This window comes from Chelonia mydas, chromosome 27 (genome assembly GCF_015237465.2).
Source record: "Chelonia mydas isolate rCheMyd1 chromosome 27, rCheMyd1.pri.v2, whole genome shotgun sequence".
Taxonomy (NCBI): Eukaryota; Metazoa; Chordata; order Testudines; family Cheloniidae; genus Chelonia; species Chelonia mydas.
In genome coordinates this window covers 12,710,214-12,737,182 of record NC_057860.1, presented here as the reverse complement: position 1 = coordinate 12,737,182, position 26,969 = coordinate 12,710,214, and the positions used below count along the sequence as shown (strand labels likewise).

At 39.6% G+C, this 26,969-nt stretch overlaps 2 protein-coding genes across 3 annotated transcripts in view; one reads left to right on the top strand and one right to left on the bottom strand.

Moving 5' to 3' along the window:
• Window positions 1-9,693: 9,693 nt before the first annotated feature.
• On the bottom strand, window positions 9,694-26,162 carry ZPBP2 (zona pellucida binding protein 2). Of its 2 annotated transcripts, none has more exons than XM_043536771.1 (8): window positions 25,987-26,162; window positions 23,728-23,808; window positions 21,784-21,909; window positions 20,144-20,305; window positions 18,955-19,173; window positions 14,972-15,057; window positions 13,612-13,789; window positions 9,694-10,321 (listed from the first exon to the last, which is right to left on the bottom strand). In XM_043536771.1, the coding sequence occupies exons 3-8, from the start codon at window positions 21,860-21,862 to the stop codon at window positions 10,224-10,226; spliced, it is 822 nt and encodes a 273-aa protein (XP_043392706.1). In that variant the 5' UTR covers window positions 21,863-21,909; window positions 23,728-23,808; window positions 25,987-26,162; the 3' UTR covers window positions 9,694-10,223. The 2 variants fall into 2 exon arrangements, with proteins under 2 accessions (XP_043392706.1, XP_043392705.1); XM_043536770.1 differs by lacking the exon at window positions 25,987-26,162 and adding an exon at window positions 25,265-25,391.
• Window positions 17,865-26,969, top strand: part of IKZF3 (IKAROS family zinc finger 3) — a 65,515-nt gene continuing 56,410 nt past the window's right edge. The window contains exon 1 of the mRNA XM_043536768.1: window positions 17,865-17,876. The gene's annotated coding sequence lies outside the window, so the exon portion shown is untranslated. The remainder of the gene's footprint in view (window positions 17,877-26,969) is intronic.

Below are 26,969 nucleotides of genomic sequence, written 5' to 3'. Positions count from 1 at the left end.
TATTATTGTGTAAGGCTCTTTCACTGGTAAAAGGTCCTGCACACCTGCAGAAGTAGTATACATCTGGAGCCCTACGTACTGGGAAAGGGTGTGGGAACTTAAATTGACCAGGTTAGTTACACCCTGAGCCCTACGAATTGGGTACAAGTGGCCCTGAGTCCTGTGAATTGGGTAAGGGTAGGTGCTTTTCGCCTGGAGACCTACAAGTTGGGAAAAGGTGAGGTTCCCTAAAGTGTGCAGGTAACAAGGTCAATGTACATTTGAGTGTGGCCACAGGAACAGAGGCAGCTTGGTACCAAACGCAGCAGAAATGATCCCAGAGGAGCAGTGTAACTGGTGTACAGCTTAAACCAGCTTCAAGTTGGTATGGATTATCCTCATTCCACAGTACACAATGGAAGATGAGAATCAGAGCTCTAAGAAGATGGGAGAAGCATTTAAAAAAATAAGTGGATGCAATGACCAGATGTCTTGGAGCCCTTTCCAGACTGGTTTATTGTCAGGCCTCAGGACGTGGCGGGCTGGGGCTGGACAGTGCTGAGAACAGGTGCGTTTATTAGGAAGGCAAGGGTATACATTGCAATTATTATTGTGACTGCTGGACCAGCATAGGGTTTTGGTGGTGATGCTCCTTAGAGCATTTTCCCTTCCTTAGAAAGCAATATCTAGCTAAGTAAGTATTTCCTTTGTAGATCACCCATTGTATATATTATATACATCTCTCACTCAGCATTTATACCACACACTTCACTGTGGGTGCTATCTGTGCTCAGTATGATTAGCTAAATTATTTAGCAAATATTGTTTGAGGATTTTTTAAGTATCATCAGCTTTCTTACTTACCCAGGTTTTTCGGTTCAGAAATATATATTTGATGTCAGTAATTTTCAAACAGAGTGGAATGTTCAAGGTACTCAAGCCAGACTGTGTTTTATCACTTGTAAATTTCTCTAATTTAATATTTACTCCATCCTTGGTCATTTAGGTAGGGGTTGGCATCTGAGTCAAATCTGAAACCAGACACAACTGGTACTGTGTGTAGCTAAATATAGGAAATTGCCAAACATATGGGTGAGCTTAATTCCAAGGTAAAATTATCAATCACAGTGATATAGTAAACACTTTTCTTTGAACAAGAACATATGTTAATCAATTTTAATATCATATGTTTCTGTAGTTTTATTTGCAATTATATTGTATATTTATCTATTGCAATCAGTAATAAGAGAATTAGAAGCATGACCTCTGAATGTATCCTTTCATCACACAGTTAGATCTTGGCTATTAGAAGAATTCTTCTTCACTCAGATGAGTGGGTAATCAGTTTAGCACACCCAATGGAAAGCTATTTTATTCTGTGGCAGAGGGAGAATGTATTATTGGAAAGAAATAAAAAAATCATGACCTGGCTAGCTGTGAGCTAATCACCACCCTTAAAAGCCTAGAACTCATGGCTTATATTCTCCCCACAGATAAAAATCAATGTGGTCAGATGACTACTGCATATTGTGCCATAGATTCATAGATACTAAGGTCAGAAGGGACCATTATGATCATCTAGTCCGACCTGCACAACGCAGGCCACAGAATCTCACCCACCCACTCCTGCGATAAACCTCTCACCTATGTCTGAGCTATTGAAGTCCTCAAATCGTGGTTTAAAGACTTCAAGGAGTAGAGAATCCTCCAGCAACTGACCCGTGCCCCATGCTACAGAGGAAGGCGAAAAACCTCCAGGGCCTCTTCCAATCTGCCCTGGAGGAAAATTCCTTCCTGACCCCAAATATGGCTATCAGCTAAACCCTGAGCATATGGGCAAGATTCACCAGCCAGATACTGAGGAAAGAATCCTGAAATCCTTGCTTAGAGTCCTTACTTTAAGGGAAATCCTTCACAGGGAGAGGAAACTCTACAAGTTGAGGAAACTCAGATGGTGATTCTCCCATACAAAAGAAGTTGGGGGCTCCACTCCCATTAACCATGACCTAGGTAGATCCCTGGGTTAAGCTGGAGCCTCCTAAATGGATTGCGCTTGGTTTACTCTGTCACTCAGTCTCACTGGTTTCCAATGGCCCCAGAGTTGTGCTTCCAGGGACTACTTTTGTTATGGTTCCTCCCAGATCCCCCCTAAAGGGTTTGGCTTTACAGCTGTAGAGTGAAACAGAGTATTTCTACCAGTTTACACATAATGTAGCAGTGCTACAACCTGAAAAGACTCATTCTAGAAGTGAAAATAAAACTATTTTAGCATATCCCTGAGCTTAACATTTTTTAAGGAAGCGGGAATTCCGCAAGACGTATGAAAAGAAAAAAACACTTAAATCTAAAAATTCAGGGTTTTTCCCCTCCAGGGAACTGTAAAGCCAGAAATTAAGACTGCTCTAGACAGGGTTTATTCTGCTGCTCCCCTTCCACTAAGAAAAGCTAGAGGCAAGAACTTCTGCCCAATCACTCCTCAAGAGTTGTGTTCTCAGAACTCCACAAGCCCCAGCCAATCCTGCCAGTATCTATCCTAGGAGCAATGGCTATCTCAGTGGAAAGCCAATAATCACCTGGGTAGCTTGATGTTTGATTTTGCATATTTGAATATTTTAGAAAAAGACCTAGAGGTGATTTATTTTTTTAAAGATAGTCCTGAAATAAATTTAGCAAAGGTAATCACTTTTTGCATTTCTATCTCTAGATTGTGTTTTGAACTTTTAAATGATTAGAGTCAGAAGAGGGAATGAAGGATGTCCAATTGTTTAATCTTCATAACTATAAAAATATTTCAAATAATTAGAACTGGTGGCAATTATACTGTGGTTAAAACTGGTCCGCAGTTCATCAACAACCCTTATTTATTTAACAAGCAAAATCCATTTTACAGTGGCACTGCTGTCAATAATAAATCATACTTCTTCATTGTATGCAAAGGACTCCTGTGATGTTGCTTGTTATAGTGGGAATAATGCTGTTCATAGAATATAGTCAGTGACGCTTTCTATGAGTAGAAATTAACTCCGATGAACAAGAAACCCAAAAGTCATTTAAATACATACCATCATTACATTTTCTGTTTCCCACGCAACATGCCTTTTCCTGAACAAGAAATCAGAATGAAAAAAGCCTTCCCTCCTAATTAACTGTTTGCTGTAATCTTTTTTTCATTTCTCATGCAAACTGATTGACACTAAGCAAAAACCAGATTTAGTTTCTTTAATTTAAAAAACAGAGGTACTGTACATTAATAAAAATTGCAGGCAATCCAGGGAGGGGTTTTTAAGGCTTTCCAGATAGAATGATTTCAAGTCTCAGCCAAACTTCATGGGCCAGTCTGGCTTTCTTGGTTTCTCCACTGTTCCAAATAGGCACAAATTAATGTTGCTTTTGCTGCAATTTTTTTTACCCCATTTTCTTTTCAATTGTGAGACCCTGCAGAACTCCCAAACACTGCACAAATACTTCTAGTAGGTGTAGAAGTAATGTAAGCCCTGAATGGTGTGTAGATGCTGTAATTCAGCAATCCCTTTTTCCATGACTGTTGAGTCCAAGCCAGGATTTAGGGAGACTGTCTGGTGAAAGTAAGTAGCACAGGCTTTGTGTTGTATTGTTCCAGTTCAGCAAAGCACTTAAGCACATGCTTAACTTTAACCACATGAGTGGTCCCATTGGAGTCAATATTTTCCTTGGTCAGAGTCTAAATCTGGAAACTAGGGAGCTAGTGAGAAATGAAAGGCCAACTGGGTCCAGCAGCCTCAATGATGAATCCCCTTTGTATACATTACAATGGAGTCCTACAGTAGTCTTCCACAGTAGTCATTGGTGGATCAGAGGGGATCATTCCTAAAACACAGTGTTTCCTAACTCCAAAGCTTCATACTGAAATACTTCATTGTGCCACCAAGCACAGAGCATCTGCAATGTTAACTTTAGGTTATTAGGGGCCTGGATAGAGGCATAAGAATTGCACCCATAGCTCCCCTCCTAGCTTCTTTTCCCGTCTGTGGGATAGGGTTAGCCATAATTTGGCCCCAATTTCACCAGGACTTTCATGAAAAGCATAAGCTTAGGGGGGATGGGACTAAACTAGAGTGTACAATGGGAGTGAACTAGTGTTTTACAATATCAAAAGAGCACTTCAGACTGCTGGAAGGGAGCTGGATTCTGAACTAGCTTTACAGAGAAAGTAGAAGTGGAAAGAATCAACTAGGGGAGCACAGGAGGGAGGTGTTGAAGCTGAGGGTTACAGACTGTATGAACGAAAGAAGGTAGTCTTGTAACCTTAGCTTTGAAAAAGAGACTATGAATATATTTTTGATTTCACTGGGAAGGTGATTTTCTTATCAGAGTCATGGGTTAGATGACCTGTTTGGTATTTTCCATCTCTAATGCCTGACTTTGTGATCATATTATGTTCTGATTGTAATCTGAGCCAAAGCACAGCTGTGCTCAGCTTTCAAATTTGGTTTTCAGTTAACGGAGATGTTCTGTTCAATATAGCTTTAATTTAATAAAGCAAGCAAGATGGCATTTCCCACTCTGAACTTATGCAATTAAGCATCTTTAATCCAACTGACAACAGGACTAGTGTGCTGTCTTGCCAACTGAAGTATACTTTGGTCCACCTCTAACAATACTTCAGTGTAGCACCTTCTGCTATGGAATGGTATCTTAGAGAGGAAGGATTCATTTTATGATTAAGGCACTGTACTGGGACTCAGGCAATCTGGTTTTAATTCAAGTCTCTGCCACAGACTCCCTGTGTTACCTGGGGCAAATCATGTAAACTCTCTGTGTCTCAGTTCTCCAACTGTAAAATCAGGATAATAATGCTTCCTTTCTACCACCCCTGGTGTGTCTTGTCTATTTAGACTAAGTTCTTCAGTTCAGAATATTGTATCTCTGTATATAATAAATAATACATTTCTGTTTTATATAATATGTCTGTACAGTACCTAACACAATGGGACCCTGATCTTGGTGGGGTTTCTAAGCACTACTACTGTAATACAAGTAATTAAGAATTTAAAATATAAGAATGATGCAGTTAATAATGCAAGAGAAAAGCCTGGATTAAATAAAGATTTTTCATAACTTGAGCTGATAGTAAAAAGCTATGAAAAACCAGTGATTTTTTTTCACGGCGGGGGGTCACACAAATTTTTGGCATTTCATTTTGAGAGATTTTGCACTCCTTTTCCAATTTTGCATTTCTGCAAAATTCAGGAAAGTGGCTGGTCTTCAGAGAGGCAACTTGTAAAAATTCTCCTTTTGCTTTTTAAACTTTGAATCCACCTTTTGCTCAGAATTGGTCCATGTTCAATAGGAAATTGATTCCTTTTAACTGGAAAAGGGTCCCATTACTGAGAGGAAAAATCACAAATCATGAATGTTTTTTGGAAAAATAGCCCATTTTCAAATTGGTAATGAAATGTGGAAAAGTCAAAATTTATTTTAGCTTTTTCTCTTGAATATTTTTCCATCACTAGTAGCGATGAGTGCTCTTTTGCTTGACGTCCACAGTATTATCTATATACCATGTTATTCAGAACAACTCTGCACTACTGCTACAAAAACTCATTGCACTGTTTACTAACCAAGATACAAAATTGTGATTTTTTTTTAACCAATCTTTCATTTTTGTAGACCTTTTTACTGTCCCACTGTAGTCACGCAGAACCCTGCGGTGGTATCAAAACTTTCTACGAAGTCCAATTGCTTCTAATTTGATGGAAACTGCTATTAGGTTGTGGCATTCAGAAATGAGCTACAAGCTGTAGCTCACAGCTCTGTCTATCTCAAACATCTGCATGACCTGTTCCAGTTCTGTTTCATATTATTCAAATTTAGAGATATAAATCACTCACAGATTAACAGAAATGCTATGTGAGACACAAGAAGATATTTCCACTAAAAGTTATGTTATCGTCCTAACACCCATGATAGAAACATTTTCTGATTTCATGGCTACTGCACAGCAGTGCCATTCCAATCCACCAGTTGGCACAGCAGATCTACAGAGAATACTTTAAAATGTCTCTGTTAACATTCTATTTTATTGTTTTTATTTCAGACTGGGAAAATATGGCTTTGACATTAGAACAAGGGGTATGACTTTCATAATTATTTGTAGCATTCATATATTTTTAAGAATGAAAATCACACACAGAGTGCAATTTATACTGACACACAGGAGAGGCTTCTGATCTAATGGTCCATACTCAGAAATCGGTGGCAGAAAGTTCCAAGTTCTAGCCTTATCTCTGTCAGTGATTTACTGGGTGGCATTGGGCAAATAACTTAACCTCTCAATGTCTCAGTTTCCCAGACTGTACACTGAGGAGGCTAATACTCATTCTATTACCTCACAGGGGTTTTGTGAGGATTAATTAATTGTGAGAAGTTAATCAATACTTTCAAGATATTAATTGCTAAGTAATATTTTTAAATAGTATCCTTTATACAAAGTATCACAAAAGCTTTACAATGAGAGGTAGACTAGAGAGAGAATGTTTTAAGGCCCAGTTTCACAAACATTTATCCATGTGAGAAACTAGAATGTGTTTACAGGATCAGGGCCTATACTTGGCTACAGCAACACACAGATGCAGGTAGAGAAGGGGGGAAAGGATGTGTAAAAATGGAATAGAGCAAAAGGAGAAAACTGAAATTTAAAGGTAGGAAGGAGGCTAATAAGTATTCTTGAGGTATGTCTACACTGCAATTAGACCCCCTGCTGGCCAGTGCCAGCTAACTTTGGCTTTTGGGGCTAAGGCTAAGGGGCTGTTTTACTGCTGTATAAGCTCAGGCTGCAGACCAAAAGCTGGGACACTCCCACCTTGTAGGATTCTGGCATCTGAGCTCCTTAACTATGGAGCAGACAAGCCCAAATGTCTACACCACAATTAAACAGTCCCTTAACCTGAGCCCCGCAAGCCTGTGTCAGCTGGCATGGGGCAGCCCCAGGTTTTTAATTGCAAGTGTAGACATACCCTTGATGACCTGTTACAGTGAGGAGAAAATGGAAGGATACAATAACTGGTCAAGGCAAAGTAACGGTGAGCAGAGTTTAGAGTAAATTACAGCAATTGGAAGAAGGAGAAAGAGTTTTAAAGTTTTGGTACAGTATAAATAAAAGAGTAATTGCACACTTTGGGGGTATCACAGGCAGGAAAAGAGAAGAAGCTAAGACTGGAGGAGCAGAGAGTGAATACATACAGAGGAGTAAAGTAATTCTATGTCACGTTATTTTACACAGACTATATAGAAAAAGTTCATGGGCTAAAGTCATCCATAGTATAATTCTACTGAAGTAAATGGAATTAGACAAGGGATACATTTGAACTGTGTTGTTTATTATTTTAAGGTTAACTTGAAAAACTTGGGGGACTAATAAAGAACTAGTTATGACCCCATTAAAATAGTAATAAAAACTAAAAGCAGACTGCTGCACAGTACTGCCTCACTAATGTCTACTTATTGTACTTTCCCATCTAATTTATATATGTTGCAGTTCTCTAAGATATTCTGCTGTGAATTAGGCCAAAAAATGTACTGTGCAGTCTCAGAATGCCCCTCTGTTGAATCTGTATAAACCTGATCAATGCACAAGCTGTCCAGTTGGCAAATAAGATAATCATCCTACAGGCAATTTAAATGCTCTTGTTAAAGAAGATTTTACTCATCAGTGTTTAATAAGTAATGAATATGAAAAGGTTGAAGTATGGTTTCTACCCGTACCACTTCCTGCTGCGATTTTGTCAAACTGCATAAGCTAAACTGGGTTGCTCCCAATCAGTTCTTGGATGGGTGCCCACCAAGGAACTTCTAGATGCTGTAAGAAGTGGTGGTTGTTCAGTAGGTGCCACTCTTTCTCTGGAATTAATATTGAGGCAATGCCCAATAAGAGGATGAACTGTGCAGCAGAAGAGATGCTGGGTCTGGTTTTTCATTGCCGTGCATCTTTACACCTTGGCATCATGGGTGTAGAACAGTACTGAGTCAGAATGGTAGTGTTTCACATCCATTTTGCACAGATAACTACATAAAAGTGCAAGGCAGTGGTCAATCAGGCTCACTGTACATTGAATGAGATGTAAAACTACCTTCCTGACCCCTTGTAGTCACTTTTTTTGGTAGTAGGAAAACTCTTCTTCTGTGTTTTAGGAATGGCTTCTAGTAAGATATTAGGTTTACAAACCAAACCCTTTTAAAATAAACACAGATAATCCTATTTGGACTCAAGAAATATCTCGGGCCAACTTTTTCAGAGGCTTGCAAGGTACATACATATTATGTATTATGAAATTACTAAAAACCAATGTTACTTGAAAAGCACTTGTAAACAACAGCGTAGTATTAACACAGCTTCTATTTTATAGGCAATACAGTCTATCATTGTAGATATCTTCGTTCTATAAGATAACATTTTTACCAAATTTGCTTTACTTTTGAAAGGTTAGATTCTTTCTGGGAATAAATACTTCCACTTTATCTTAATATTTTCACAATTTGTTCCTGGACTTGTTTACTGATCCAGTAAAATCACAAAGGGTTCAAAACTGCTGTGAAGAGAATAAGCTTCTGTTCATACAGCATGGCGCCTGGGACCTCCAGCACATGCCACAGGTGATATGCAGAGAAGAAGAAATAGCTACAGAAGCAAGCAGATGGAGATCAAATGCTCAGCACCTTTTTTGTTTGCTTATAATATAGTTTCTGAAAGTATGATGGAAGCAGCAAACATAAAAGTCATATAAATAGGCCCCTTATGTTTCCTGATTCCAGGACTGTGGCATTTGCCAACATATCTTGCCTAAGATATGTGATATGGAATCTAAGCTTTTTATTAAAAAACAAACAAAAAAACCTGTCTTTCCAGTCTTCATTAGCCTACTCTACATTAAGCATTTTTTTAAAACTTCCACACTGTTGCACTACATATAGATCCCACTGGTGATGGCAATGGTGGAAGCTCAACTGGCTGCTAGTGTTTTTACCATTATACTACCTAACTTTGCACAGAGTAGGCTGCAATGGAAGGATTTCAGGCACAACATAAATGCTGAGATTTCACTTTGATTACGTAAAGAAATGTGCAGGAACTTTCTACAGTGAATTAAAGTTAAAAGAAAATAACCACTTTTATTCTTGGCAAACCCCTATTCTTACAAAAATTGTGATTTGATCTTTAATAGCTACAGAGAACTTTGCTTTTTAGGAACTCCTCCAAGAGACATGTCCATTACATTAAACCACACAAAACTTAATTTGTCTGTCTCAGAAAGATGATCCTCCTTGAATTTGGTACTGTGGTTTGCAGGGAGACTTTTTCAAATTGCTGATGAAAGCAGACGGTACTTTAGGGAATTTGTTTTGAGTTTCTTAGATATGGTCTGGAAACCCTTTCTGCATAGCATTGTGAAATTTTCAGTATAGTAAATTAATATTTTAGCTACACAGAATCTGCTAGAGTTTTCATTGTAGATTCCGTGCTTAAGGGGATTTGTAAATGAGTTCTAACAACATGCTCTGAAACATTTAGCTTGCATGGCTAATAAATATTGGTACACGATATCTCATAGCAAAATCAGTACAATATGTTAATATAAATGATTTCAACCTCCCTGACTTGAAAAGCAGTTCATATGCAAAGAGGAAAGTTGTAACAACCTTGTTTTTCTCCAAAAAGGGACAAAAAGCAAAAGGAAATACAATAAATAGTTTTATTTTTTACATTATAGAGGTTAAATATGTACTTCTGGCCTACAAGAGTAATTTCTTGCAAACATTAAAGTACATGGACTTCTACTTAAAGCATTATAACACATTAATATGCTTCTACAATCATTCCACTATACTATATATCACTTCTCCATCAATTGTTTATGTCTCCTTCATTTATTTAAAGTACAGTGCTATGCTGTGCTCAGTGTCAATACCACAAATCAGAGACTTTTCTGTAAAAACCACATATTAATACTCATAATTTTCTTTGCATTCTTTGTTTTCCATTGAATTACTCTCCCCGGTATGAATATTTTATACTAGACATTTTTTAGAATCTCTATCCACAAGTGGCTCCTGAATACAGAAAAATGTAAAGTTACATCAATCTTGAGAGGATTGGCTATTGAAATATAAGAGCCCCAGGTTTGGAGGTAAAAAAAAACGGACATCACAAAAGAATAATAATGCTTTCACAACTTTTCTTCAGTTTTCCAATTTCTATTTTAAGTTTATTAGCAAGATTTTGCTCCATAGTGTTTGATTCGAATGCTTGTACAAATCCGACATCTCACTTCATTGTTAGGGCTGTATGTTCCAGGGTCACAAACCACTGCAACCAAACAAATATACAGTATTTCAGTCAGATGCCTTCCACCTTGGCCTGGGTTATACACATTATGGAATTTTCAAACTTGTATTAGGGACATTCAGCAGATCACTAAACTAGCTCCAGGTTATATTTTTGCATGCTGAATATTTCATATGGAGCTAAGTGATCATATGAAGGAAAACTACATTCTTAATTTTAATATATTTTATATCAGTTACTTTTCATTTAATATTTTAGTGCTCCATTCCGACATACCCTGTAGAATAACTCTACCTGTATTATAGAATGCCTTTTTCAGTTTCTTTGAGATCAACACACTTAGCTTCACTTCATAACACAGTAGCCTGAACCAAAAGTCTGATCAGAAATTAAGGGCTCAATCCAGGGGCTGAGCACTTTGCTTGATCCAGCAATGCACATTTACTTTGCTTAACATTGTGTAACTGACTCTAGGTGGCTGCCTTGCAAATTTCAGTTGCCATGAGCAATAGAAGTGACTGTTGGAAATTACTAGTGACATGTAAATATCCCCAACCTCATTTTCCTGAAAAGTTTTTCTGGAGGGTTAGCTATTTATTTTTTTAGGTATAAAACATATATGTACTGCATTGCCTTTGGGTAAACTCAGAATTTAAAAATACAACCTGTTCAAACTATAAGCTTGTTAAAAAACCAATACAGCCTAGTGGATGGTGTGAAACTACAGATGTGATATATCTTGATTTTAGTAAAGCTTTTGACACAATCCCACAGAACATTCTCATATGCAAACTAGGGACATATGGTCTAGATGAAATTACTATAAAATGGGTGCAAAACTGGTTGAAAGACCGTACTCATTCAGTAATTATCAATGGTTTGCTGTCAATCTGGAGGAACATATCCAGGAGGATCCTATGGCGGTCTTTCTCCTGAGTCCAGTACTTTTGACATTCTCATTAATTACTTGGATAATGGAGTGGAGAGTATGCTTATAAAATCTGCGGATGACAGCAGGTTGGGAGCGGTTGACAGTTGACCTTTGGTCTGACCCAGTATGGCTATTTTTATGTTGCTAGCACTTTGGAGATGAGGATTAGAATTCAAAACAACCTTGACAAATTGAAGAACTGGTTTGAAATCAAAAAGGTTAAATTAAATAAAGACAAGTGCAAAATACTACCCTTAGAAAGCAAATAATCAAATGCACAGCTACAAAATGGGAATAACTGGCTGGGCAGTAAAAAGGATCACAAATTGAATATGAGCCTGATATGTGATGCAGTTGTGAAACAGGCTAATTCTGGGCTATTTTAACAGGAGTGGCATATGTAAGACACGGGAGGTAATTGTCCCTCTCTACTCGGCACTGGTGAGGCCTCAGCTGCAGTACAGTGTCCAGTTCTGGGCACTACACTTTAAAAAAAGATATGGACAAATTGGAGAGCAACAAAAATAATAAAAAGTTTAGAAAACCTGACCTATGAGGAAAGGTTAAAAAAGCTGGGCAGCTTTAGTCTTGAGAAAAGCAGCATGAGAGGGGACCTGATAACAGTCTTCAAATTTGTTAAGAGCTATTGTAAAGAGGACAGTAATCAGTTGTTCCCTATGTCCACAGAGGCTAAAACAAAAAGTAATCAGATTAATCTGCAGCATGGGAGATTTAGGTTACATATTAAGAAAATCTTTCTAATTATAAGTAAGGCTACAATTATGTCATGGAGGTCATGGAAATCACAGAATCCATGACTTCCATTGACCTCTGTGACATTTTCTGCCCTGGGGCTGGAGCTCTCAGTCAGCCCTCCCGCAGCTCCCAGTCCCTGCCCTGGTAGGGGAACCCCCGCAGTTGCCCAGCCACAGTGGGGGGACCCTGCATCTGGATGGGCAGACCCCCTCCTGCTGCCCAGCTGAGGCGGGGAGACCCCCTGCAGCTACCCAGCCGCAGTGGGAGGACCCTGCGCAGCTGCCCAGCCTCAGCGGGCAATGAGAGGATCTTCCGTAGCTACCCAGCTGTGGCGGGCAGACCCTGCAGCTGCCAAGCCATGGCTGGAGGACTCCCTGGAGCTCCCAGGCGCTGTGGGGGGGAGGGGACCCTGCAACAGGCCAACCCCAGAGCTCCCACTCACTGCAGGTGGTGGGGGACCCCACAGCCACAGCAGCAGTGAGTGCTTAGCTGAATCCACCTCCACATTTTGTCAGGGGTATTTTTAGTGAAAGTCAGAGACAGGTCACGGGCTTCCGTGAATTTCTGTCTATTGCCTGTGACCTGTCCCTGACTTTTAATAAAAATATCCCTGACAAAATTTTAGCCTTAATTATAGGAATTGTTAAACACTGGAATAGGCTTCCAAGGAAAACTGTGGAATCTCTAACATTGGAGGTTTAGATGGTCTACGTATATTTGGTCCTGCCTCAGCACAGGGGGCTGGACTAGATGACCTCTCAAAGTCCCTTCCAATCCTACATTTCCATGGTTCTGTAACTCAGTTCTAACTAACCCCTGTTTAACCAGACAGCCTTTGCACTGTGTGCTGAAAGCCAACAAAAATAGAGGCTATGTCTACACTACACTTTCGTCAGTTAAACTTTTGTCATCAGGGTGTGAAAAAAAAAACATCCCTGACCGACAAAAGTTTTACCAATGAAAAGTGCTGGTATGGACAGTGCTTTGTTGGTGGGAGACACCCCTCTTTGGGGGTGGTTTTATTTTGTGGGCAGGAGAGCTCTCTCCTGCCCACAAAGAGCGGTTACACTGCGTAGCTTACCGCGACATGGCTGTAGCAGCATAGCTGTGCCGCTGTAAGGTGTGCGGTGCAAACATAGCCTGAGCACAAGAACTAAAGACCTACTGAGAACACCCTGCCTCCAGTAACCCTAAATTCAGAAATAGATACTGCTAGCAGGAGAACTCCCAGAACAGTTGAGCATTTATTTTAAAATAGCAGTACTATGAAAGTGACAATTTCTTATTGATCCTATGTCCTGAATACTATAACTGATCTAAGAGCAAGAGGAGAAAGTCATTTAGCCATATTTCCAGATGGGCCAATGACAGCAGTGGTAGCCTTTATTACAGTATGATATGCATCAAATACTATCAGCACCTTTTTCTTGGCTGTTTCCATTCCTGCCAACTTTATCACTTAGAATCAAAATGCCTCTTCAAAAGATAAACAGCAGTACGCTTACTTTTATCACCAATATTAAAAAAAAATGTATCTCACAGAAAAACTGTAAGCAGGGTTAATATGCAATAATCTTTATATTGCTTGCTAAAAAATATGGATACTTTATTTTTCTATAATTACCACAGCAGCTAGCGCAGTCATTGTGGGTGTCATCATTTTTTCCAAAACCTGGACGACAGCTGTCAATGCGAGTAACTTCAAAGCTATGGTCTATATAATGTATTGCAGGTACATTCCGAAACTCGTGCTTCAGAACATATGTTTGTTTATGGAAAAATTCTTCAATGAGATCTCTTGCCTAAAATTTAGGAACAATTAAATGATAAAATCTCACTGTCATATTTATCATTTGTTTTTTGTAGATCAGATATATCAATAAATATATTCTGTCCTAATTCTGCTTGAATATGTATATGATATGCAATATGGGCCTGATCCTGCACCCACTGCACTGCATCGTGATCCAGAGACTTTCCATTGCCTTTAGCGGGCTTAGGATCAGGGCCAATGTGCAATATAATATATATCATAAACAATCACCATGAAGCTAAATGAACTATATATACAACAGAAGCTACACTTGATAGTTTCTTTAAACTGTTTTACAGCTACCAAATCATAATCCAAAGGTCTATGTTCTAGGAAAACTGAAATAAACAATACAGTACATGCTAACATATTGCTAATTTTCATAATTTCTTATTTTAGAAAGTAAATGTATAAGAAACATTAACACTGGCCTCAGCAATTTTTGAATAAATATGACATTTAAATATAGTTTTCTATCTTGAGCTGAATTATTTAAAATCCAGACATCACACATACATTCCTGCTCTTTGCATCGGGTGGACGGCAACCTGTCAAAATCTGTAAATACTAATGATGGGATTCACTGTAGCGTGAAGGGACCGTGAAAGCCTTCTATAACATTTAAACCCTACTGATCCACTGAATACAATTGTGCACAGACCACCCCGAATACAAAGAAAAGTACTTAAGAGTGGGACGTCTGCATGGATATCTGCATGTCCTTTTCAATAAGGGGGGGGGGGGGAAGAGGGGAAGAAACATTCCACAATGGTCCAAAATTGGTTACATAGGGGACCACTGGGGATGGATGTGCAGAGGGGCCTCTAGTTCCCATTTACAAGAATCCAGTGGGCTAAAATATCTGCATAGGAGACATGGAGTAGCAGTGGCTACTATTCCCTACCACATCTAGAATAGCTGCACCAAAACACCATGGTCTGCTTGTGGATTGATGGAATAGATTCCTTCTCCATGCTGTTCTTGCTCTTCTAGACTTCCCTGCACAAAGCCCAGTTATCTAGGATTTGTACAGGGAAAAGTAAATTTCACCTTAACTAACTTTGTAGTCCATATTTTACAACCTCCCACCGCGCAGCGTCTCCTTCCCTCATTTTGGGTTCTAGAATATTCACATGTTTATTTAGGTATGCTTGCATTAAAAAAATCCTACCTCCTGAACTCTTCTGTTGGTTACATCTTCACAGTCATAAGAAATCTGTTGGCAAACTGCTTCCCATCCTGGGGCAAAAGGATTTACTATAGAGAAAAGAAGAAAGGGTATAAAGGCAAAACTGTATTGTAATAGCTCATCATAAATACCTTGAAGAATACATTACAAAGGAGCATCCTGAAATGAGTGTCTTTCATTTGGAGATTTATTTTACAAAGCACTGGCATGCAAACGCCAGTCATCATACTGTTGCTGCTTCTTATCTGTATATTACATTAATTTTATGCTGTTACAATACAACTCAAGAGCAGAGGCACTCTATTTTGCCTCAAATTTGTGAGGAAGTGTCAATTTATTACATTTGTTTCTGTGGTCAAGATATTGTCTTCATAACCGTTGTTCTTGTGATCTAAGATACTTAATTGAGTTTTAAATAATAAAGATAAAGATAAATGGATAACCAAGAAGGAAAGGCAACTTCGATTACCTCCGACTGATTAAAAACAGGTAAGGAAATACTAAGAAAACATGAACATATACAAATCAGTCAGTCTAGCTGGCTTGGCATTCTAGGATGTTAAAAGTATTAGCTAATGAACATTCTGAATGCCTAATAATTACTTCTAAAGGGTCATGGAAAACTGGAGAGATACAAGGTTCTGGAAAAAACTATGTGGTATCATTTATTAATAAGGGAAAAAGGAGTGGTCCTGACAATTCCTATCCAGTGACTTTAGTGTCATTCACTAACAAAATAATGAAATAAATGAGAAGAGAAAAGATCTGGAAATGAGAGATGGGACAGACTCAAACCCCCATATATACAAATAACTTCAAACTACGGAAAGGTCCAAATCCAGATTTGAACTTTGAGGCTTGGGTCCTATCTCCGCTGTGAACATGGGGGGAGGAGAGGGGGAATTCATTCACTCTGATGATGAAAAATTGCCACAAAGCAACTGCAGGTCCCATCAGATGAATTCCCCTCATGTAGGGCAGATACACAGTCAAGAGAAAATGTGTCCGGGGTGTCCCTGTCCCTCATCAACTCCCCAGTGCCACGACACCTACAGAAAGCATTATGGATCGACTGTCCCTATGGAATTCAAAATGTAGAAACCTTGGAAACACCTGAATCCCTGGGCACCAAAAAGGTCTAAGCACTGGAAACTTAAAGATGTGAATTAAAAAAATCTTTAAACAAGAAATAATGCATAGACTTCCTGACTACACAAAGGGATTTGTTGAGGATATCTGGTACAAATTAAAGTTAACATTGCTAGAAACAGCAAATAAAGTCCTAGGAGTCATTAAACCAGTGCCAAAAAGGATAAGAACGAAGACTTGGTGGAATCTTCAGGTTAAAAAATATGTGAAGAAAGAGGTAACTTTTAAAAAAATGGCAGACCAGTAGCTTGAGCAATGATAAGATGGTGTATATGGAGGTGAAAAAAGAGGCCATTAGAAGTTTTGCCACAGCTAAAAATTTGGCTTGTGACAAGCTATATAATCACCTAGGAGGATATGACAGAGAAAAGACTGTCCAAAAACTTGCTAAGGCAAGAAAGAAAAGGCTCATATGAGTTTGTACACACTAGAAATGAACATGGTATATTGTAAACAAATGGTGAATCAATCAAGAATGTCTGGAGTGATTATTTTGAAAGAGTGACAAATGAGAACTCACAGGAGGAACTAAGAACATGTAAGCTGAGCCAAGTCATAACAGATTTCATACAGGAGGAAGAGGTTGTAGAGGCTCTGAGGAATAAGAAAAAGAAGACAGCACCTAGGCTAGATGAAGAAGTGCTGGATGCACTGAAGTAAATGAGAAAGGACAGCGTCAAGTATTTTACAATTCTGTTCAATGATATTCTTAAGAAAGAGAAAATGCTGGACGAATGCTATAAAAGCTTTGTGGTGTCCATTTTTAAACACAAAGGAGATATTATATTTTATGCTAATTATGGCCCAATTAAGCTGACAGCACATGCCATATGAAAGTTTGGGAGAAGATTATTGAAAAGCATCTGAGAACACTTGAGATTTGGAGAGGTCAATATGGATTTATGCTGGAAAGGGGTACAACTGATGCCATATTTGCTCTATGAATACTCATGGAGAAGTTTAGAGACAAGAGACAGCAACTGGGCACAGCCTTTGTGGACTTGGAGAAGAAGGTGTATAAATGTTTATCAAGAAAACTAGTTTGGTGGAATTTGCAATGGAGAGGTGTGCCAGAAGGATATATTGCCTTATTCAGGATATTTTTGATGGAGTGACGACCACAGTAGTCTGCTACAGAAGTAAATTTCCAGTAAATGTTCAGCTGTACTGGGGGAGAAGGGGTCAGCGTTGAATCCTTCTTTGTTTGCAGTTGCCTTGGATGTGATAAGTGAAAATAGGGGAAGGGAGTTGCCTTGGAATATGCTGTTCACTGATGACTCAGGCCTTGTCTACACTAACTGGGGGTTCGACATGCAGCGATCGACCGCCAATTTCTCTCCCATCAACTCCTGTCCTCCATCTGAACGAGAAGTGCAAGGGAAGTCGACGGGAGAGTGTCTCCAGTTGATATAGCGTAGTGTGGACCCCGCAGTAGATTTAAGTACGTCGACTTCAGCTAAGTTATTCATGTAGCTGAAGTTGCGTAACTTAGATCGATCTCCCCCTGTAGTGTAGACCTGGCCTCAGTGATATGTGCGAAAGACTGTGAGACCCTGCAATCCAACTTTGAACAGTGGCAACATAGAGCAGGCAGGAGTTAGAGTGAATGTTAGCAAGACTGAGGTTACAATTGAGGGAGGAGGATGCACCATAAAGGATATTACAGGCAGAGAGCTTAGACAAATGAAAGAATCTGAATACATAGGATCAGTGGTTGCTGATAATGGTGCTCTTCTGAGTGAAGCCCAGCACTGTTCCAAAGCTGCTTGGTGCAAATGCTGGGAGCTGACCTCAGTCATCTGCGATAAAAGATGCCTACAAAATTAAAAGGTAGAGTGTGTAAAACTATAATGCTACCCATCCAAATGTGCAGAACAGAGACTTGGCCAGGCACAAGAAAATAAATCAGTATGTTCTCCACCACAGAAATGAAGATGCTGAAATGGTAAAATGGCTGCAGACTCCATGATAGGAAATGAAATGAAGTTATGAAGGGCATAATGCGGGCTGCCCCAAATGAAGACAAGTTGAGGGAGGCTAGGCAACGTTGGTAGGGACATGTCCAATGGAGACCTGAGAGTTATGTTGATAGGCTGGCCCTTGCAATGATCATGGATGGAAGATGACCAAGGGGAAGGCCAAAGACTTGGTATATGGACCGGACATCAGTGGACATTAGAAAGACCAATTTGCATGACAACCAGGTGTACAATCATGAGTTTCGGAAGAAGACAATAAAAGCTGCTGACCCCAAATAAGGAAGTGGCAAGAAACAAGAAGAAAATAGCAAGAAAGATAAATCTGATAATTTTTCTGACAGAATTACAACATTGATGAAGAATCATGAATGAACTATATCTGGACTTTAGTAAATGATTTTCTGGGAATGGGCGACAGGGATGGATCACTTCATGATTATCTGTTCTGTTCATTCCCTCTGAAGCACCTGGCATTTGCCGCTATCAAAAGGCAGGATACTGGGCTAGATGGACCTTTGGTCTGACCCGGTATGGCCATTCGTATGTTCCCCAAGGCCCTTTGCAAACGACACCCCTGTTAGAGAATAACCTTTCCCAGAAAGGTTGTAAAAAGTACATTAATATAAATTCAAACAATTTATAAGCTGCATTATAGCTCCATCTGTGGGCTAAGAAGAAAAAATACAGAAACTCTGAAGAAAAGCAGAGAAGCAACATATGAGGGAACATATGACTCTGATATAATTGCAAATGTAATTTATATTGTCCTTAATTTAACTTTTTTTAATAAAGTAACAGTGTGACACTTCGTCTTAAACAAATGCTTAAATCTGTTACCTTGAAAAGTAACAAATAGCTCATCGAGGAGGCCATGTTTTGGCATCTTGATGACATGACATTTGTATGATGGTTCTATAACATGACATGTCAAATCAGAGATTAAATCATTCAAGATTTTCTTCAGCTCTTCAAAGAATTGACCATTAGCTGCTAGTCTGCACTCTTTTGTAGTAAACCTAACAGATATCTGGTATGTGTAGTCAGGCTCCCGATATGCTAAAAAAAATTAGTATACACATAAGTACATGCAATATAATGTCTGTCCCACCCATATTATATTTCCTATGAAGTACTACTCTTTGTATCTTATATCTTAAATAGACTTTTATTTAGAGGCAAACCAATTTGTTTACTTATTAAGCATGACGGGCCAAATGCATCCTTAGTATAGCTTCCCTGACTTAAATGGCCTTACACTATTCGTTTAGTTTGATATCAACGCACAAGAATTTTAGTATGTGTACACATTATATTTTTATATGACTATGTGCCTAAATACCAACCATGGGAAAATGTTATATGTCAAAATAGCTACAGAACTAACATAGCCACTTTTGAGCCTGTGCACTTGCTTACAAAGTAGACATAACTGAAATGTGATGAGAAATTGTTAAAGAAAGTACTTCATGTACCTGCATTTTAGGGTGGAGAGTTTTGAAGTGACTGGAAAAACAATTTACTTCTGTTTCTTCCTCCTTTCATTTACTTTTTTATAATTGTTTTTGGGAGAATGATGGGGTTGCTAAACTGCACAATCTGTCACCCTTCCACCACTTGTAACATATGTCATCAACTAAGATCAGACCAGGACAGAGGCCCATCTTTGACACCTCTTTGGAACAAGATCACAGTCACACCAGAGCCTCTTCTTCTGTCCTTGGGTACCTTTGGGGGAAGGCAGGAAGAAGGCAATGACCTCGTCTATTTTTCCCAAGGGTAAAGATTATTTCATTCTCAAGGACAGTCACCAGATGCTCTTGGCAGTTGTGTTGATTTGATTGAAATCGAAGTTGTATTGAACTGACTTTTCAAAAACTGGCATTTAGAATAATAAAGATGTTTATCACCAAGGTGCTTGAAAATGTAATTTACATTCTAGAGTACAGTGCTAACTAATTGTGTTTAATAAACCAATATTCAGAAAAGTCACATGCACTAGTTTACCAGCAAATTTGTACGGTCTTACCATAAACCATAAATTTATATGTCTTAAATTTCTCTCTCTCTTCTTGTATGTCAGTTTTGATGGTTTTATAAGAAAGAGTGCAAGTATAAGATCCAGACATAGATTCCTGAAAACCTCTCACCATCAGTTTTCCTGTTTCCGTGAGATTGATATATCTTTGTCCTAAAATGGAAACAGGAAACTACCTGATTAATATTAGAAAAATACTGATGCACAATTTATGTAGTATACTAACAGATGAAAGAAGATATATTATTTACATTTACGTAGGAATATCAATTTACTTATAGAAGTTGGTCTGAATCTAATGACCTTCAGGACTTATTGCAAATCTCATTTTTTCCCTCAGGCATTTGAAAATTTGGAGGAGGGAATGTAATTGTAGGAGTCCAGAACTATTTGACAGAAAGGAGGATTTGCAGCAGGTTATCTTAAATTACTGCACTTAAGATGTATTTTTAAGTTATGTTAAGTGTGCTGAGAACATAAACATGTGAGTATTTTTAGCATTGCTATATATCAAAATAAAAAACATATATATATATAATATATTTATATATATTTATATATAAAACATGTATATATAAAATATTAAAACAGCCTTTAAATATATATCAAAGGTCAAGTTTTTACATCCCTCAGTAAAGTACAAATCATGCTTTGTGTATTTATTTGGTGAAAATACTTCAAAGCATGAACTGTTTTGACAAAACTTATGAACAGGTGAAAATATGCTCTTGATATGCTAATAAAGTGAATACTCAACTAATATTATATAAGTGAAAACGTCTTAATTTTTTTAAAAGTAATTCTTTTTTTTTTCATGTATGGTATTATAATACCATTGCTGGTGTTCAAACTAGTGGAGTGGGGAATGTTTGTGTGTTTACATCTGTAAACTGATGGAGTGGGCCAACTGGGCCAACTACAAAGTCTTTTACCAAGTAAAGCTTTTCTCCACAGCTTTATTCTTGAGCCTGTCTGTGTTTAGGTTAACAACAACAAAAAAGGAAAATATAGACTCAAACAGAAAAATCCCAAATCAAACAACAACCCAGTCCACTAGGCATGGAGCTCCACTTTCTCCATAATCTCTCTCCCATTTGGTTACCAAGCAGTGATTTTAATAGTGCTTCCAGTTTCCCCTTAAGTTCCTGATTGGATATTCAGTCCCCAGCCCTGCTTCCTTAATCTACTTTATAGATCTGTGTCAGTTATGTGAAGAAAATTACCTCCTTTCTTTATGGAAATCAGGAAGAGCTTCAAAACAAATTCTGACTAATCACACATTATTATGGAAAATGTCTTAAAGAAATGAAGGCTAATGAAAGCACCCATGAAAAAATTCACATAGGATAACATGACCCACAAGTCACACCATCCCACTGATGATAGGTTTCACCAAAAACTTAGAAAGTGTGATCTCACATACAGCATTCTGAAATCTACTCAACCATTAGTGATGGAATTAATTTTTTTCAGTAAAATAGAAGAGAAACAGAAAACAAAGCTATCACATATGGATTGCTTCTTGTTATGTGATATTCATAAAAATCAGATTCTGTGGGTTAGTAGGTGATGGAATAAACATGGAACCAGTAAGACTGTATATAAACTATAATGAGGAGAAAGTAACTTGCCTTTTAGATTCTTTCCATCTGGTCCAATCCATAAATAGTTTGGATCTATTACTTCTTTTTGAGAAAGTGCCAAATCCATGCATACTAGAAATGGACTATTTGTATACACTTTAACATAAATGTTCACTGCAATACAAGAGAATGAATTAAATAACTAGCAATGCTGAAACTGAATGAAATTACTAAATATCAACTTATATATACATATACATTATTTAATTCTTTATTTTTTAGGTCCAACTTGCAAAATTAGTTCAACATTACACTAATCTCTTAATGGCCTTATTTATTAATTATTATTATTATTATTGTTTATTAGTTTGTACCATGGAACTTTCCACAATGTGCTTTGTACTGTCCAGATATACTGGAAAACATGGTCCCAGTCCCAAAGATTTGACAGCATAAGAATATCAGATCTCCAGTTTGCAGCTGAGGTGGTGAGAAGGCAAGTAGTACCCTTATCCTGACATTAAATGCTTACAAAATTCTAGAGCAACACCACAGGGTAGAAGTGTTTGTTAAGCCACAGCTCTGCATCCTGAGAATAGTATTGCTGGAATCACCAGCAGTTCAGCAGCATGTGTTGTTCCTATGGCGTATCCTGATAAAGGTTAGTGCTTTAATACAATAAAGGCTAGTGCTAAAATACAATAAATTGACCACTGCCAACACCCCAGAAAAACAAAGATTTGAGGGCATTTTTCTAATATGATCTATTTAATTTCTCACTAAATAATAAATTATGCCCCCATTGACTTTGGCTCACCTCCCACCCAAATTAAAGTTCTTTAGAGTTTTTCTAAATCATTTTCCATTGTAACTTTAATAGGTAGTTGTAAACATGTGGTGTTAAACTTTTTGTAGAATAAATCTATTATATTAATTCAATTAACTGCGCTGACCAATCAGATACTTTATGGGGTCAATCTGGTAAATGAACAAAAAGGAAAGAAATGAACAAGTACAGACTGGATCCATATGGGAACGAATAAGCTATAGCCCTACTCTATATCCCAGGTACAGAATTTGTGGGATCTGTTACAATGGGTATGGAATAAATAAATTTTCCACTGCTGTTGGGCATGTAACAGGTTTCCATCAATTCTACTATGCTAGTAACTGTACTTGTTTCCCACCAGGTACGACCATTCGCCATCCCCAAATACTCTGCCACTCTAAGTTACCCACCATATAGTAGCAAACAGGTATTTAGAGAGCAGTTTGGACTCTGTACACCTTGGCACAAAGGCTTTTTAAACACCGTTTACCTCAAAACAAGTTTTTTCTCAAACCCTCCTCCATGTGTGTCAGAATGGGACCCTGATTAAGGAATTCACACCAGAACTATGTCTAATGTATATGCCATCCTTTGATTAAAAATGCATAACTGTTCTCTTTTATCTTTCTTTACTGTGATTCAGTTAAAAACATTATAGCCTTGGCCAAAACACAGTTCGGCATACTTGACTTGCAGTCCTTACTGAAAACAGACTCTCCAAGATTGTGCAATATCGATAGCTTGTAGAATGAATTATCATTTTGCCAATACCTTTTTCATCTTATATAAAAACTCATAAGCGCACATCCTACTGCTCCGTACAATCACTTAATTCAAAGATCTTTCTGTTTACAATGTCCTTTATTGCACAGTGGCTATGATTTATTGACAGCTTTCAGATTGCAGTAATTGAATTGTTCCAGTTGGGAATATTTTGAAGTAAAAAATTTAGTTGCCTATTTTACGATATCCATTTCCTGTTTATATGCTTGAAGAATTATGTAATTTTCTATATAATTAAGATTTGAAATTCTTTTCGTATAACACAGCCACAGTCACCAACATATGTACATTTGTTTATATGCTTTATTGCTGTATTTATGATCTTTGTATTAATATTGCATTAAAATGCTTACTTAGATCTTAACTATAAAAATAATCACCTTGATGTTTGATGTTGCCATAAATGTAATTCTTTTTAATTACTTTAACAGAATATTGTTCTTCATCAATTGCAGCTTCCACTGTAGAAAAAACACTGTAACACTTAAAAAAACATTTTAAAAATCAAATCTGAATTTAGTTTGTTTCCCCTTTTATTTTACTCTTGCAGTTCGCCTCCCTTCCATCCTTTTCTTATAACAAGCACTCCTATTTACTGTTCAAGTAGTAAACCTGTCTTGACTGTGGAGCCTCCACAGAGGCTGAATATCAACTTTCCAAAAATATGTAAGTAATTAAGGAAGCTGTTTAAAAATTTGCAGCTCTTCAAAATAATCTCAGCTACAAAACTTGTCAAGCTTGTATGAAACTTACAGAATGGGCATTACTTCCCTGATATAAACAAAAAGGTGGAGTTTGCAGCCAGAAAAATTAAATACTGGTTTGAACCATTTTCTGCTGTTTAAAGTCCGGGGTTCAATTCTTAATCCCAGTCATTCACTACCCAGGTCAGAAAGTTCTGTGGAAACAGCACATTCTGCCCAAAAGGTGAAGGAAGTGCTTTGCACCGCTTAACTAATCAATAGCAGTGCCTGTGCTAATCCACTGGAGGTTCTAAACAGGAATATTTTGGAGGGCAACCCCATACAATATCTACTAATAATTAAGGGGGGGCCGTGAGTTGCTCAGGGCCCTTAAGTCATTGCTTTGTCTGCTTATGCCTAGCACTGTCTTTGATTAACCCCAGAACCTCTGAATAGTTACAGATTTCAGTGAACAGGTTGGAGATTTCCATTAACAGTCTCTGAAAGGAATACCATTTATTTATAATTTGCAGGGGCCCCCAACTCCCCGACACCCCATCTGACTTTGGGACAAAAGAATTCATAACTATGGTTATGTAACACCTATTTCAGAAGGGCAGCCCACCACAGCTGGGATTGTGTTAGGGATGCACCTGCTGAGGTTGCAGGAGGCCCTGATTTCTCTGACACAAGTGGGGTTCAGGGAAGCCACAGCATTTGTGATCTTGTTGAGGGTGTGGGGCCCATGTTTCAGTGCTCCTGTTTCCATATCCACTGAGCAGTTTAAAGGGATGAATAAGCTATACGATGAGCTATATGACGAGCACTGGGGCCCAGTACGTGTGAAAGGGCTTCTCTCTCAAGAGAGCCCCTAATGGGTGTGAAGACCGCTGTCCCGATATTTTGGGGGCCCTCAATGACTCCTGACCCAGGGTTTCACTGAAGGCCTCCAGGACACTGGGATGGCCTCTTCTGATGTCTGGCTTCCCAAAGGGCGAGGCCAAGAGGTAAAGGGGTATTGGCAGTGACCCACACCGAACATGAAGCCTTGATGATTTCTGAGCTCAGGGAAAACGGGGCTCTGGGAGACTACAATGGCCCCTTACAATCTCTGATCTCAGAGTGAGGGCCACAGGGAGAACAGGGTGTGCCTCTGCAATCCAGTCACAGGGTAAAGAGCTGGAGACCCGGGAAGCCCCCACAGAGAGTGAGGACAACCTGCTCCCCCGGTTACCTTGGGTCAAAGCAAACAAGGCGCTCAACGAAACCCCCAGGGACAGGAGGGAGGCGCTGTAGAGGGGAGGGCTCAGCCCGCAGCCGCCCCCCTGCATGGTCAAGCGCAGCCCCCTCCCACGCGGTCCTCGCTCCCTGCCACGGAGAGGGGGCGGGGCTCAAGCTCCCCTCGCAGCCCCTCCCCCGCCCGCAGCATTCTAACCGCCGCGGCGCGTGACCAACCAGCTTTGCGCGGCCCGCCTTTTTCCCGCCTTTGTCGCGGCTACAGCGCGAGCCTAACCGCCTTGCCCGCCTTTTTTCCGCCTGCGGCGTCCGCAGCGCGAGGCCAAATGCCCTTCCCGCCTGTCGCCCCTGCAGCGCGAGGCCAAATGCCCTTCCCGTTTGTTTCCGCCTTTGTCGCCTCTGCAGCGCGAGACCAATTGTCCTTCCCGCCTTTTTCCCCCCGTCTGAGCCGCAGCGCGAGGCCGAACGCCCTTCCCGCCTTTTTCTCCCCAATCGCGTCCTCAGCACGAGACCAAATGCCCTTCCCGCCTTTTTCCCGCCTGCTCCTTCCGCAGCGCGAGACCAACTGTCCTTCCCGCCTTTTTCCCCCTGTCGGGGCCGCAGCGCGAGGCCAAAAGCCCTTCCCGCTTTTTTCTCACCAATCGCGTCCGCAGCGCGACCAAATGCCCTTCCCGCCTTTTTTCCTTTGTCGCGTCCACAGCACGAGCCTAACTGCCCTACCCGCCTTTTTCCCGCCTGTCGGGGTTGCAGCGCGAGGCCAAATGCCCTTCCCGCCTTTTTTACGCCTGTTGCCGCCGCAGCGCGCGGGGTCCAAATGCGGTTCCAGCCTTTTTTTCCCATCTGCCGTGGCAGATGCATGCGAAGCCTACCAGGTCTTCCCGCCACCTTTCTGCTCCCATTTGCTACCTTTATGCTCCAGAGAGGCGCCTCTTTCCTCCTTTAAAGGGAGTCCCTCTGTCATGGGGGGAGGAGCTACCTCAGTCAGCTGCCCACTTGAAAGGGCAGGTGGGGCTGATGGAGGAGATCTCTTTGCAGGAAATCTGGCTGGATAGGAGAGCATCCCTCCTTGTTACTTGCCGGTAACACTTCTGGGGGGGGGGGTTCTCCCTTTCCACCCTCTACACCCCAGCACAGTAAACCAAGTTGCAAAGTGCAAAAGCTGATCATTATAGCATAATTCTCCTTCCTTGAGATTGAACCACCCAGAGCATCACTATGCCCTCTATCCTCAACACCATGTGCCACACATCAGTAGAAACTTTGTTATAACTATGCCCAGAAATTATTTCCAAATAGGGTGACCAGATGTCCCGATTTTATTGGGACAGTCCTGATTTTGGGGTCTTTTTCTTATATAGGCTCCTATTACCCTCCACCCCTGTCCTGATTTTTCACATTTGCTGTCTGGTCACCCTATTTCCAAATACCGTAACACAGTGCTCTATATCCTGGCTCACACAACTAGCAACAATATTAGAAAAACCTTCAGGGACCCTGGGAGAACTGGGACATGGTGATGTCTGCCCCTGCTTTCCACAGCTAGAAACAGCACTGCACTAAACCATGGTTAGAAACCATTGCTAGACACAGTGCACTGTGGTTCGTGTCCCCATTCTGCTGTGTCAGCTTTCACAATTTAATTGTGAGCCTTGCAATGTGTAGTGTTTTTCTTAAAGCCCCAGCATCTGGAGGCATGTGCTGAG